At 52.1% G+C, this 13,902-nt stretch overlaps 1 protein-coding gene across 3 annotated transcripts; it reads left to right on the top strand.

Moving 5' to 3' along the window:
* Positions 1-3,552: 3,552 nt before the first annotated feature.
* On the top strand, positions 3,553-9,486 carry LOC120383879 (zinc finger protein 850-like). 3 transcript variants are annotated; one of them, XM_039502179.1, is made up of 3 exons: positions 3,553-3,602; positions 4,609-4,722; positions 5,094-9,486. In XM_039502179.1, exons 1-3 carry the CDS (start codon positions 3,569-3,571, stop codon positions 7,466-7,468), a joined length of 2,523 nt encoding a protein of 840 aa, XP_039358113.1. In that variant the 5' UTR covers positions 3,553-3,568; the 3' UTR covers positions 7,469-9,486. The 3 variants fall into 3 exon arrangements, with proteins under 3 accessions (XP_039358113.1, XP_039358112.1, XP_039358114.1); XM_039502178.1 differs by having other exon boundaries at positions 5,091-9,485; XM_039502180.1 differs by lacking the exon at positions 3,553-3,602 and having other exon boundaries at positions 4,616-4,722; positions 5,057-9,485.
* The last annotated feature ends 4,416 nt before the right edge of the window (positions 9,487-13,902 follow it).

Below are 13,902 nucleotides of genomic sequence, written 5' to 3'. Positions count from 1 at the left end.
GCTCCTGTGGGCTGCCCCCTTCTCTTCTCCTACTGGGACAGGCTGTTCTGGTAGCGATCACATGCCTGGGTGGTGCTTTGGTGTCTTGTTCTATAATGAGGGAGCTCAGAGTAGGTTTTATTTTATTTTGTCAAATATTGAGCTGAAAAATTGCTGAAACTTCACTTCAACTGGCAGCTGTTTTTTCTTCAAGTTCAATTCAGATTCAAGTTCACTGAGAAAGAGGAAAAATGATGGTTTAAGTCTGGTTCCAGTTCAGTTAAGCAGATTGGTTCAACCTGGTTCTCTGGTTCTGTTCTGGTGTGAGTCCAGGTGGGCAAATGAAATCTGCAGCTGCTGAACTGTCCTCATAAGCGGGGCTGGTTATTGCTAAGGCAGAGGGAGGCTGGTGTCTTTCTCTGTCTGCTCATGATTAAGGCTGCAAGTTTGTCACAGGAGGTCATGGAAGCTAGAACCTTAGGGAAGGAGATGTCGCTGCTTCTGAGAAGCTGGGTAGGGAGCCTGCGAGCCCAGCCTGCCCCGCCCCAGAACACCAGCAGGGTCTTGGGCTGCTCCCACCCGAGCACCCACAGCGACCCCTAGACCGCCCTCCCCTGAGCTCCTGCGGACCCCCCAGGCTGCTAACTCCCAGCACCTGTGCCCCAACCCCCCAAGCACCTACGGCTCTCCCAAGAATTAGTCAGGGGTATAGTACAAGTCATGGACAGATCATGGGCCGTGATATTTTGTTTACAGCCTGTGATCTGTCCATGAGTTTTACTAAAAATATCCGTGACTCTAAGGGAGCCTTTCCCATGATATTGGGTTGATGTTGCCTCCTGCATTTTGATCTGGGTCCCAGACTGAGCAGCTGCTGCTCCCACAGCAGGGTCTTTGCCAAGGAGAGACCCTCATTAACCCCCGTCTGTGTCCAACCGGGGAGCGGGGGGGATGGGGGATGGGACAAACGGATAGCTTTCTCTGGTGGATAGAACCAGCCCCTGGGGCAGCCCCGGGCTCTGCTCACACCAGCCCCTGAGCCGGAGCCTGCAGGGGATGGGGAGACCTGGGGGAAAGGGCTGGGGCCGGGCAGGACAGTGACTCTGCACAAAGGGCCCCGTTCAGGGACCTGCTGGTGAGTTTGTACCGGAGGGAGAGGGGCTCCCCATGTGCCTGGGGGTCCCAGAGCTGCTGCCCCCAGTGACACAGCCAGGCTCACACTGGACAACAAACGCCCATGGGAACGGGACAGGCACTAGTTGTCCCAGGCAGAGGGGAGGAGAGAAAAGGAAGGGGACAGAAAGGGAAAGAGAAGAGTCTGGCAGGGACAGCAGGAGCAGTAAGTGAGAAGGGAGGTTCCCAGCTCCCGGACCGGATCCATTCCCTGCATCTCCCTGGACCTACTCACTCTCCTGGGAATAAGGGGAGGAGCTGACAGACGAGAAGCCAGATCCTGCCTCTGCCTAGTCCCTGCGCTGCTGGGGGGATGTGCTGCCCTCGGGGACAATGTCAGAAGGAATCTCCCAAAGTGGCTCCTTTGATTCTGCTCTTTTCTAGCATTTATCTCAGAGACTCCCACAGTATTCTTGCCAGCAAGTGAAAGTAGTATGGGCTGGACGATTGGACTATAAGGTGGATAGAAAGCTGGCTAGATCGTTGGGCTCAATGGGCAGTGATCAATGGTTCCATGTCTAGCTGGCAGCCCGTTTCAAGTGGAGTGCCCCAAGGGTCAATCCTGGGGCCGGTTTTGTTCAATATCTTCATTAATGATCTGGAGGATGGCGTGGACTGCACTCTCAGCAAGTTTGCAGATGACACTAAACTGGGAGGGGTGGTAGATACGCTGGAGGGTAGGGATAGGATACAGAGGGACCTAGACAAATTAGAGGACTGGGCCAAAAGAAACCTCTTGAGGTTCAACAAGGACAAGTGCAGAGTCCTGCACTTAGGACGGAAGAATCCCATTCACTGTTATAAACTAGGGACCGAGAGGCTAGGCAGCAGTTCTGCAGAAAAGGACCTAGGGGTTATAGTGGACGAGAAGCTGGATATGAGTCAACAGTGTGCCCTTGTTGCCAAGAAGGCAAATGGCCTTTTGGGCTGTATAAGTAGGGGCATTGCCAGCAGATTGAGGGATGTGATCGTTTCCCTCTATTCAACATTGGTGAGGCTTCATCTGGAGTACTGTGTCCAGTTTTGGGCCCCACACTACAAGAAGGATGTAGAAAACTTGGGAAGAGTCCAGCAGAGGGCAACAAAAATGATTAGGTGGCTGGAGCACATGACTTATGAGGAGAGGCTGAGGGAACTGGGTTTGTTTAGTCTGCAGAAGAGAAGAATGAGGGGGGAGTTAATAGCTGCTTTCAGCTACCTGAAAGGGGATTCCAAAGAGGATGGATCTAGACTGTTGTCAGTGGTACCTGATGACAGAACAAGGAGTAATGGTCTCAAGTTGCAGTGGGGGAGGTTTAGGTTGAATATTAGGAAAAACATTTTCACTCAGAGAGTGGTGAAGCACTGGAATGGGTTACCTAGGGAGGTGATGGAATCTCCTTCCTTAGAGGTTTTTAAGGTCAGACTTGACAAAGCCCTGGCTGGGATGATTTAGTAGGGGATTGGTCCTGCTTTGAGCAGGGGTTGGACTAGATGACCTCCTGAGGTCCCTTCCAACCCTGATATTCTATGATTCTATGACTCTGTCCCTGGGAGTGTTTAAAAGTGTCTCAGGGGGTGTCTTAGTGCTGGTGGGAGGGGCTGCATCTGTGTTGTACTAAAGTGACTGAGGGTTTTCCCAGAATGGCAGAGTCCAAAGCATCTGTGTGCAGGGAGAGAGCGTGAGGGGAATCGGGGTGTGAAATGGACTCAAGGCCCTTCTGAAACCTCTCCCATCGCCCCTCTCACCCTGACAGGCTGAAGAATCACGTCCGTTTTCCAGGGGACAGGGAAGGGAAATGTCTGTGATGGAGCCAGCTCAGGTAGGGGATTTTCAGGCAGCTGCAGGGTGGGGGGGAAGTTGCTGTAGAAGGGGAGGGGCAGGAGAAACCTGCTGGGAAACATTCAACTTGGAGCCTGATTTTCTGAACAGGCCCATTGGCGTGTGGGAAAGGAGGGAACATTCCCCCATTTCTCATACAGGAAACACCCCCCTGGGCAGGGCTGGGAAAACTGACCAGACTCCCAGGGCTGGAGCCTGACCCCACTGGCCAGAGGCTGTTGTGAAATACAAAGGGAAGCTCTTGGGATTCCTGTCCCGGGCTCAGAGCTCTGCTTCCCGCATTAGCCTGTGGCTGGCAGGCGTGTGGGAAATGAGAAGACCCTGCCCTGCTCTGTGTGCTGGGGGGACAAGGAGCTCTGACCTTCTCCCACCTCCTGAAGCCTCCTGAGTGCTCTGAGCAGGGTGGGGGTGGGATTCTGCTTCTCTGGGCCTCCTCCGCCATGATTAGTGGGATTGTGGTTGGGGCAACAGGCGCTGAGTGGGGGACTCTTGTTGTTTCAGATGCCGGTGACCTTCGAGGAGGTGGCTGTGTATTTCACGCAGGGGCAGGGGGCTCTGCTGGACCCCGCTCAGAGAGCCCTCTACAGGGATGTCATGCAGGAGAACCATGAGACGGTGACCTCGCTGGGTAAGGGATTCCCGACCCGTTGGTTATTGGAAGCTGTGGGGTCTGAGTATCTGACTCTGGTCAGGTTCTTCCATGGTCAGTTAGATTGGGGGAGGAGGAGGGTCACATAGTCCACAGCTCCAGTGTGCATAGGCCCCGACTCCGTGGGTGCTTCTGGGCTGGAGCACCCAGAGGGAAAAATTAGTGGGTGCTCTGTACCCTACAGCATCCAAGCTCCCCTGCCCTACCTCCTCCTCTCCCCCGAGCGCACAGTGTCCCCGCTCCTCCACCTACCTCGCAGTGTTTCCCGTCCAGCCGGCGCCAAACAGCTGTTTGCATGTTTGGAGGGGGGGCGGGAGAGGGAGCGGGAAGATGGTGCACTCAGGGCAGGAGGTGGGGTCGGGGCAGGGATTTGGGGCAGGAGTTAGAATAAGGGCAGGGAGGGGGGAATTGGGGTGGGGACTTTGGGGAAGTGGTTGAAATGGGAGCTAGGATGGATCAGGGCCTCATGGAAGTGGAGTGGGGGCGGGGGCAGAGGTGGGGTTGAGTCGGACCCTATGCCAGTATGAGAGAGACTTGCATCTCCATACCCCATTCAAGGGAACAGGGGAGTCAGAAACCTAACGGACAGGCTAATTCATCCCCGTCTCCCCAGCTGCCCAGGAGCTAGAAGCAGGGAATTGCCCTGCCTGTATTATTTCTCCTTCACACACCGTTCACCTGCCATCTTGGGACTAGCTCCATCCGTGGGGAGGGCTCTCGGTGCTGCAGGCTTGGAAATAGGCAGGAGCTTAGTACCTGAGCTGTGTGTGTGTGTGTCAGCAAGTCCCCCAGAGCATCTACCCTGAGACCTCCTAATGAGGGGTTAACAACACCTCCACGGCCTCAGATATCTGCTGCTCCCAAGGGCTCTGAGTTACCACAGTCCCATGTAGGGTCAGGTTAATCTCAGGGAATGTTCCTTGTGGCAGATACTCCACCAATGCTCCATGCGCCCTGACCTTGCCTGATTTCACCTCCTGAGCAGGATTTCCCGTTCCCAAACCTGACCTGATTGTCCGGCTGGAACGGGGGGAAGAGCCGTGGGTCCCGGATCTCCAGGCCTCTGAGGAAAGTGGGAGTCTGAGAGGCACCTGCACAGGTGAGGAGTCAGAGAAACTGAGACAGAACCATCTGTCAAGTGAAGGAAAAAGCTGGGACTCCCAAAACGTGCCATGATCGAGAGCCCTCAGTTCTGCCCCGTCTCACCCAGATCAGGGCTGCAGTCAGCAGATGTCGTATCATCAAGGCAAATATCAGTCACAGCTTCCCACCCATCCTGTGAACTGTCAGGAATTTCCTCCCTGACTTTACTTCCCTGGGAGTGTTGGGGTGGGATGCGGAGGCAGAATCCAGTGTCTCCATCTCCCCAGCAGTCACTGTGTTGTGTTTTCCCTCTTTGCTATTCCCCTTTCTGTCCTTTTTCCCTGGCACAGGCAGTGACTCCTGTCTGGATTCCCTCTCTCCCAGCAGGTGATAGGATGGTGATTGAGAACAAGGAGGAGAATCAGCAGGAGGAAGGTCCTGAGGAAGTGGAACCGCAGGAGGGGTTTTTGAGAAAAGCTGAAGAGAATTTTTTCCAGGGCTTGGAACAGGGAAATGCCTGGGGAGATCGACACGGATCAGAGATGCAGCTGGGAAACTATCCCGAGAAGAAACTGGATAAATCCACTGAATGTGGCAGAGAATGGAAGGATCCCAAGGAAACCACAGTCCAGCAGACAAGTCACAATGAAGAGAAACTCTACAAATGCCTTGACTGTGGGAAAAGATTTAATGCGAGGTCACAGCTTATGTCACATAACAGAATCCACACAGGAGAGAAGCCCTATAAATGCTTGGACTGTGGGAAAAGCTTTAGTAGGAAACTATGTCTTACTGTACACCAGAGACTGCACACGGGAGAGAAACCCTATATATGCTTTGAGTGTGGGAAAAGTTTTAGGCAGTGGTCACAGCTTATGTCACATCACAGAACCCACACAGGAGAGAAGTCCTATAAATGCTTGGACTGTGGGAAAAGCTTCAGTAGGAAGCTATGTCTTCTTATACACCAGAGAGTACACACAGGAGAGAGATCCTTTAAATGCCTTGAGTGTGAGAAAACTTTCATTAAGCGCTCAGACCTTATTAAGCATCAGAGAATCCACACAAGCGACAAACCCTATACATGCCTCGACTGTGGGAAAAGTTTCACTGACAGAATAAAACTTACTAGTCATCAGAGAATGCATACAGGAGAGAGACCCCATAAATGCTTTGACTGTGGCAAAAGCTTCATACAGAAGTCAAGGCTTACTGTACACCAGAGAGTGCACACAGGAGAGAGACCCTATATATGCTGTGAGTGTGGGAAAGGTTTTATTCGGAGCTCAGAGCTTATTAAACATCAGATCACCCACACAGGAGAGAGACCCTTTAAATGCCGTGAGTGTGGGAAAAGTTTTAATCATAACTCAGCGCTTATAACACACCAGCGAACCCACACAGGAGAGAGACCCTATGGATGCCTTGAGTGTGGGAAAAGTTTTATTGAGAACTCAGCGCTTACTAGACATAGGAGAATCCACACAGGAGAAAGACCCTATAAATGCCAGGAGTGTGGGAAAAGTTTCAGTGTGAAATCAACCCTTAATACACATCAGAAAACCCACACAGGAGAGAGACCCCATAAATGCTTTGACTGTGGGAAAAGCTTCATTCAGAAGTCAAAGCTTAGTGAACACCAGAGAGAACATACAGGAGAGAGACCATATAAATGCCTTGACTGTGGGAAAACTTTCATTAAGCGCTCAGACCTTATTAAGCATCAGAGTATCCACACAAGCGACAAATCCTGTAAATGCCTCGACTGTGGGAAAAGTTTCCCTGACACAATAAAACTTACAAGTCATCAGAGAATCCATACAGGAGAGAGCCCTCATAAATGCTTTGCCTGTGGGAAAAGCTTTATACACAAGTCCAGGCTTGTTGTACACCAGAGAGTGCACACGGGAGAGAAACCCTTTAAATGCCGTGAGTGTGGGAAAAATTTTAGTCAGCGTGCAACACTTATTACACATCAGCGAACCCATACAGGAGAGAGACCCTACGGATGCCTTGAGTGTGGGAAAAGTTTTATTGCAAGTTCAGCCCTTGCTAACCATAGGAGAATCCACACGGGAGAAAGACCCTATAAATGCCACGAGTGTGGGAAAACTTTCAGATACCGCTCAAACCTTACTAAACATGGGAGAATCCACATCGGAGAGACGTATTATAAATGCCTTCAGTGTGGGAAACGTTTTGTTGACAGAACAAAACTTACTGTTCATCAGAGAATCCATACAGGAGAGAGACCCCATAAATGCTTAGACTGCGGGAAAAGCTTCATTCAGAAGTCAAAACTTATTCTACACCAGAGAGTGCACACAGGAGAGAGACCGTATGAATGCTTGGAGTGTGGGAAAAGCTTCATTGAGAAGTCACAACTTATTCTACACCAGAGAGTGCACACAGGAGAGAGACCCTTTCAATGCTGTAAATGTGGGAAAAGTTTTATTCGGAGCACAGCGCTTATCACACATCAGAGAACCCACACAGGAGAGAGACCCTATAAATGCCTTGAATGTGGCAAAAGTTTTAGTCAGAGCTCAAATCTTATTGCACATAAGAGAACCCACACAGGAGACAGACCCTATAAATGCTTGGACTGTGGGAAAACTTTCAGTCAGCGCCCACACCTTACTAAACATGGGAGAATCCACACAGGAGAGAGACCTGATAAATGCCTTGACTGTGGGAAAAGCTTCAGTAAGAGCTCAGAGCTCACCAAACACCAGAGAATGCACAAGGATGAGAGACCCTAGGAATAGCTTGACTGTGGGAAAAGATGGGATAAGAGGGGAGGGAGAGAACAGGGGTAGAGAGGTGCTGCCTCATCACTCACCCCCTCTGCCCCTTCTCCGTGCCCCTGCTGCATTCAGACAGCACCATTAGGAGAGACTGATTCATACAGGGCCTTTTGTTGGAAGTCTGGATTTCCCACCTCTGCTACTGCAGCATCAGCCTGTGAGAGGGAAGCAGCGTTGCCTAGTGGATAGAGCACTGGCCTGGGACTCAGGAGACATAAGCTCTGTTCCCAACTCTGCCAGCAGCTTGCGGGGTGGCCAGAGACAAATCTGTACCTTCCCGAGAGGGAATAAATGGGGAGTGATAATATCAGCCTCCAAGCGTCTGTCTAGGGCAGGAGAAGTGGTTGGGATTAGCTGGTGCGTCTCCTTTGTTCCTCCACCCCTTTTTCTAGTCTAGACTGGCCCTGAGCAGTTTATTCCAATCCCCCATTAGCAAAGTGATTGTTAGAGTCACTAAGTCCCCCCTTCGCAGTGAGATTGTCTCATGCCCAGACAGCCTCACACTGCTCCAGGTTCTGCTGAAAAGCATTTCACTTTTTGTGCTGTTTTTCCCTTATCCGCCAGCATTCAATAGAGTCTAAAAGAGCTGGAGCAGGAATAGCAAAATAATGTGGTGTTTTAACTTCTGTGTTATTTGAGGGGACGGGGTGAGTCCGGGGGATTCCCTCCCGCCCCCATCAAGCTCACACATCTTCTCTCACAGAGCAGCCTCTGCCCAAGCCGAGGAGGGTTTAACCTTTTCCCTTTCTACCCCTCCACCTTCACGTGTGTCATTTACCACAGTGTCCTTTGCCCACCATGCTTAGGAAACAGGCTTTGATTTCTTTGATCCTCAATCAGGCCCCTGAGGGCTGGAGAAGAAAATGCCCATTCCTGAAGCGGGAATTGAAATGAACCCAAAGCACAGTTCGAGCTTCAAGCGCAGCCTCCAGCTATTGGTAAAGTGGCATCTGGAGTTTTTCCAGCCAAATCCAGATCATTTGTAGATAGGAAGTTTTTGGTGGTTTGTCTTTTTTTCCTCTTTCTTTTATGACTAGGATGCTAAAGCTTTTGTCAATAACCAGCCAAATAATGCGGCGGTGCTGAGGAAAGGAGCTTTAGCCTGTTCAGCAGGAAACGGGCAAATTTGTTCCCCAGATTTTGACTTTCAAAATTCTCTGGGATTTCACTTCATGAACAGGAAAGTGGTTTATAGCCCACCCTGGAGTGTGGGTTTTTCTCTTTTAGGTGAAGTCTGTTCTGTCACGTATTTTGATAATAAATAAGTTTTAAAGGACCTAGTTCAGATTTCTTGGGGACTTCAAAAGAGAAATGATAATTTGCCACAATAGTCCTTACTGATTTTCTTTTCACATCAGATTTGCTGCTTCTTTGAATAGTGAAAATGACCAGTGTCTGTCAGCAAAGCACTGAGGGTGAGTGCTGGATACACACTCCAGGAATCGGACTGAAATGGGGAAGGAAGTGACTGCCTGATCCCTGCAGAGATGTGAGATACAGTCAGGAGGGGGAGAGGGTGGTTGGGTTGGTCGGTGTCCTGGGCCTTGAAAGGGCACTGTTTGGTCTTGCGAGCCAGAGAGCTGAGGCTGAGAACTGTGAACTCACTGCACAAGTCCCAGAGAGAGAGGAAATGTCCTATGAGTGCTGGGTGGAGTCATCCTTGAACTCCGAAGGGCTACCAGTGATGCCCCAAGAGGATTGATGTGGAGAGGGGTCGGCGACTCCCCGTTGCTGAGAGGAGGAGGCCGGGCAAATGCCTCTCTCATGGATTGTTAGCGCTTTTCTACCAGCTTTAACTTGTTCCTCTTTCCCTGGGGCACGTGTGTGGCTGGAGCACCAGTGTGCTGGGATGGGGCTAAAATGCACCGTGCCGAGCTGGGCATTGGACTGGGGAGCGGGGGGACAGAATTTAGCTTTTATTTCTTGCTTTCAAAAGAATAAAGTAGAATTTAATTTCTCAAACTCCCAATGTCCCTTGTCTTGAATAATCGGGGGAGGGAGAATGGTCTTTAATGGACTTACTCAGATGCTGTCTGGCTGTCACTCTTCGATGCAGCTGGGGAAAAGGCTGGTATTGTTTTGTCTGTATTAACGTGAGTGTTGTAGGAGGTCGGTGTCCCACCATGCTCGGCCCTGGGGAGGCCTCAGCTGGAGTCCTGTGTCCAGTTCTGGGCCCCGCACACTTTAGGAAAGATGAGGAGAAATTGGTTTGAGTCCCAAGGAGAGCAACAGAAAATGAACAGAAGTTTAGAAAACCCGTCCTGTGAAGGAAGGTTAAAAGAAGTGTGTCTACTAGTCTTGATAAAAGCAGAGTGGGGATAATCTGCAGCCATGCTAAGAGCTGTTATACAGAGACTGGGGAGCAGTTGTGCTCCATGGCCACTGAAGGGAGGACCCTAAAGTGTTAAGCTGCAGGGGAGATTTAGAGTAGAGATTACCAAAACTTTCTAACCAGGAGGGTATTTGAGCTCTGGAATAGCTTGCAAGGGAGCTTGTGGAATCCCCACCATTGGAGTTGGGTTTTCTTGTTTGTTTGTTTTTGTTTTTTTAAGCCCCTTGGAGCTGTTATTTCACCATCCCCGAGCTCCACACACTGCAGGTTCCGGCTGTGACATTTTCTCAGGGTGCCCTGGACTGTGAATCTCCTTGTTACCCCCCTGCCTCAGTGCCAGGGGGACGTGCTGCTGCTTAGCTGGGTGTCAGTTCCCTGTCACCTCCAGCCTTTAGCTCCCCACACAAACTCCCCAGGGCTCTGCCAGTCCTTACTCTGCCTTGCAGGTTAACACTAGGTGCAGCCTCTTCCTTGAGCTCTTCTGAAGTGTCCTTGGGATGGGGTGCACCAGCCCCACACTGAGCAACAAGGGCTTAAGGGCTCGTTTTGGGCTTAGCCAGCTCTGCCCCGCCACACCTGCAGCAAATGCTCCATCTGCTGGAGGAATTAAAAGGCAGCGAATTAGTTCAGTTGGGAGCAGTGCTGAAGATGAGCAGAGCACCATGAAACCTAAAGTCTCTGATACAGCTGCCTAAAGGGACCCTCCGCATAGACACGCAGAGAGGGAAGTATTCTGTGGCCCTGGACAGTGGTGAGTCCCTCTTGCTTCCTTGGGATTTGGATTTTCCCATGAGGCGACAGCCTTGGACTGAGGTGACCCCAGGGTGGGAGATGAGAGGAAGAGGCCCAGGGAGGACAGACTTAAGTAGTCTTGCTTGCCAGGTTACTGGTAGCTAAAAGGGCCCTGGGTCAGAGCCCAGTAGAGTGGGAAGGCCCAGGCTTCCCTTCCCATGACCCCCTTGGCAGTCCAGGGTTGTGGCTGTGACCACTAGGCCATGCTTCCCAACCAGACCCTGAGTGCAAACCATTATTGTCCTTCTGCAGTGTCCAGCCCCTCTCCACTGGACACTCAGAAATTCTCACGTAAGCCGTCCCCAAAGGGACAATACCAGCTTGTTTGATTCATTTGAGGATCAGCCCCAATATAACCTCACAACACTGAGATATATTTTTAGTGAAAACAAACAGTAGTTTATCAACAAATACTAAGATTTAACCGTGTGACTTTACCTGATAAAATGCGTCTATGTAGATCATTGTTGCTACTCCTGTTATATAATTGCAACAGATCTGGTACAAAGTGTGGCAAGGAAGGTTTCAATAGAACGCAAGAGAAGCGAGTCTTGGCCCAGCTGGAAAAAGAAGCCAAAGCAAGAGCCAAGCAAGATGAAGAAAGAGCCAGAGAACCTGACAGGATGTGTATGGAACGGCTGGCTGCTGAGCAGAGGGTTCACCAGCTGCAACAAGAAACTGCCAGGCTTAAGCTCCAAATCAAAAAAGCAATGGAAGAACAGTAAAAACTGTATCATCTTGGAAGTCCAGTTCATAACAATGTTGCTCTGCTGTTTGATCATGAGAGATATGTTTACTCACGGTGATGTCATAACCCAGCCTCAGAGCGAGTATGAATGTGACTCTTCTGTCTTATCTGCAACTAACAGGGAGATATGTGGATACCTGAGCGCTCGGTCATTGCATTGGGCTCTCCACACTTCAGACCCCCCTGTGCATACTCAAGGAAGTGGGGGCAGTCTTATCACCCACCTCAGGAATTCCTTGAGCAGGTCCTGGGAGAATATGCTCCCTGCCCGCCCCTCACCCCGGGCCCTCCGGACTTTTTCATTGAGTCCTTGTCCTGTGAGCCCCCTCTCCTCCATAACTTGATCTGTCTGCGTATCCTGCAGCTGGTTCGCTTCAGAACAACGCCAAGGGAACAACTTTACAAGCTCATGCTCCACACCTTTCACTTCCTCACCCTTGTGTCCTGCCTGGATACCAGGTGTTGGGACTTTCTACCACCTGTAGAGGGTGAGGAACCCCGGTGAGCCAGCCTATAGTCCAGCCTGGTCCCACGGCCCACCGTGAATATCAGTTGGAGGCTCCTTCATGGAGCCATAAGCATGGGTGTGTAGCTGGAACAGTTCACCCCCATTCCCAACCCCTGTCCCCTTTGCGGCATGAGGGAGAACCTGGCGCAGGCCTGTCTAGAATGTGCCAGGTTCCAGCCCTTATTCCAGCTCCTCCAGAACCTCTTCTTGAGGTTCCGGCTGCACTTTACCCCACACCTCTTTATGTATTCACAGCCTGTCCATAGCCGCATTAAGTCATGAGACCTCATCAATGTCCTCCTGCCACTGGCCAAAGTGGTCATTTACAATCCCAGGGGGAAGATGCTGGATGAGGGGGCGCTCTGCGACTGCGGGGCCTATTTCAGTTACTCCCTTGTCTCACGCATCCAGGCAGAGTTCCTCTGGGCAGTGCCTGCTGGCTCCCTAGACAGCTTTGAGGAGCAGTGGGTGCTGTTCGGGGTCCTCCTGGTGTCCCCCTCTGCTCTAGATCCCTAGTTCTGAACCTTTGCCCCCCCACTCCCATCCCTGTTATCTCTTAGTTGTCCCCTGAACTCAACTGAGTCCCAGGGTCCAGTGGTTCCTCCCGCAAGGCTGATGGAGGCACCCGCCCGCCTCCTGGAACTTCCAATAAGAGCAGCCCGAGCCAGCCGAGCCGCCTGCCAGGCTGTCCAGAGGAGGAATACAGTGAGCAGCGGGAACCTCTGGCAGGTGGAGGTGGAGTGGAGGAGGGACTCACCAGGCAGAGTGCAGGGTGTGGGGGTCTCAGGGAAGGGTCCTGAAGCCGGGAGGGGAAGAGGCAGAGCACAGGCAGGGCCACCACAGCCCAGTCCTCCCCTGGCCTTCTCCCAAGGCTCAGACCAGAGCTGCCAGAGCTTCCAGGGAGCTGGGGGAGGCTTTTTTTTTTTTTTTTTTTTTTTTTTTTGAGCTCCACTAACAGCTGCTGCCGGCCAGATACACTCAAGCAACATTTCTCAAATTTGGCCACCAGGGCTTTTCTTGCTGCCACAGCCTCCTGGGCTGTGATGGGGTGGGGGGTGCAAAGCAGCTGCCCCCTCCCGCAGGGGTTGCGACCAGCCGCTTTCTGGAGCCACAAACGCCAGAGGATCAGGCAGCCGGTGTGAGTTCCCATCTTGTCAGGGGCAGTGGGGCTCCGGTTTCTGGCTTCAGCCCTGGGGTGGCAGGTGGCACGTGGCAGGCTCCAACCATGGGGCTTTGGGCTCCAGCCCCGGGCTCAGCCTAGCAAAATGAGGCCCTGCACTTAACTTGGTGGCACTGGTCTATTTTGGTGGCTGCATTTGACCAATTCCAACGTTTCAGGGAAGTTTCTAGGTGGCCATCAGGAGAAGGTGGATGATGTTGGTGACAACTGGAAAACTATGAGGGGGGAATAGGGGACTATCCTGAGTGGGCAGAGCACCAGTCCCTGACCCAGAGCACCAGGAGATTTGCTCCTGACATCCAGGTGCCCGACGGGGAGCTGCAGTCGGTGTCCACAGGGGAGAACCAGCTGGGAGATGGGCAGAGGGGATCCCTGGGAGGGGGGCAGACATGAAGGGATTTTAAATAAAGCCCAGGGCTGGGTTCATCTGGACCTACAAGTAACGGCAGAATCCAGTGGCAAAGCTCTGACAGCTCCATGACGGAGCGAGGGGAGCAGAGCCGGGAGCTCCGGCCCAGGGCTGGTAACCAGTGAGTGTGGTGTGGAGACAAGAGCCCAGCTCTGCCCACCTGCTCCCTGTGCCCGTCTGTTACCAGAGCGTCGCTGACTCGCCATCACCCCTGGATTCTCTGGAACAACCCGAGTCTCCATAGAAACCTCCCTTCTCCCCCCGCCCCGGGATCTGCCCGGCTCCCTTCTGTCCCCCCACTGATCCTGCAGCTTCTAGGCAGGGCACCTACATAGCGCTGGGGCAGGAGGGGGCTCCACGCGTCGGTTGATCGCTAGGACCCAGGAGCCGCTGGCTGGGAGCAATGGCCGGGCTCGCTGC

This window comes from Mauremys reevesii, linkage group 15, assembly GCF_016161935.1.
Source record: "Mauremys reevesii isolate NIE-2019 linkage group 15, ASM1616193v1, whole genome shotgun sequence".
NCBI lineage: Eukaryota > Metazoa > Chordata > Testudines > Geoemydidae > Mauremys > Mauremys reevesii.
The sequence above is the reverse complement of the archived record's forward strand: the minus strand, read 5'-3'. Positions and strand labels throughout refer to the sequence as shown.

Bases quoted from the DNA above. Each gene is read 5' to 3' on its own strand.
- LOC120383879 (XM_039502178.1), top strand. From the start codon at position 3,569: ATGCAGGAGAACCATGAGACGGTGACCTCGCTGG. The intron at 3,603-4,608 runs GTAAGGGATTCC...CCTCCTGAGCAG, and splicing joins TGAGACGGTGACCTCGCTGG to GATTTCCCGTTCCCAAACCT. The intron at 4,723-5,090 runs GTGAGGAGTCAG...CCTCTCTCCCAG, and splicing joins TCTGAGAGGCACCTGCACAG to CAGGTGATAGGATGGTGATT.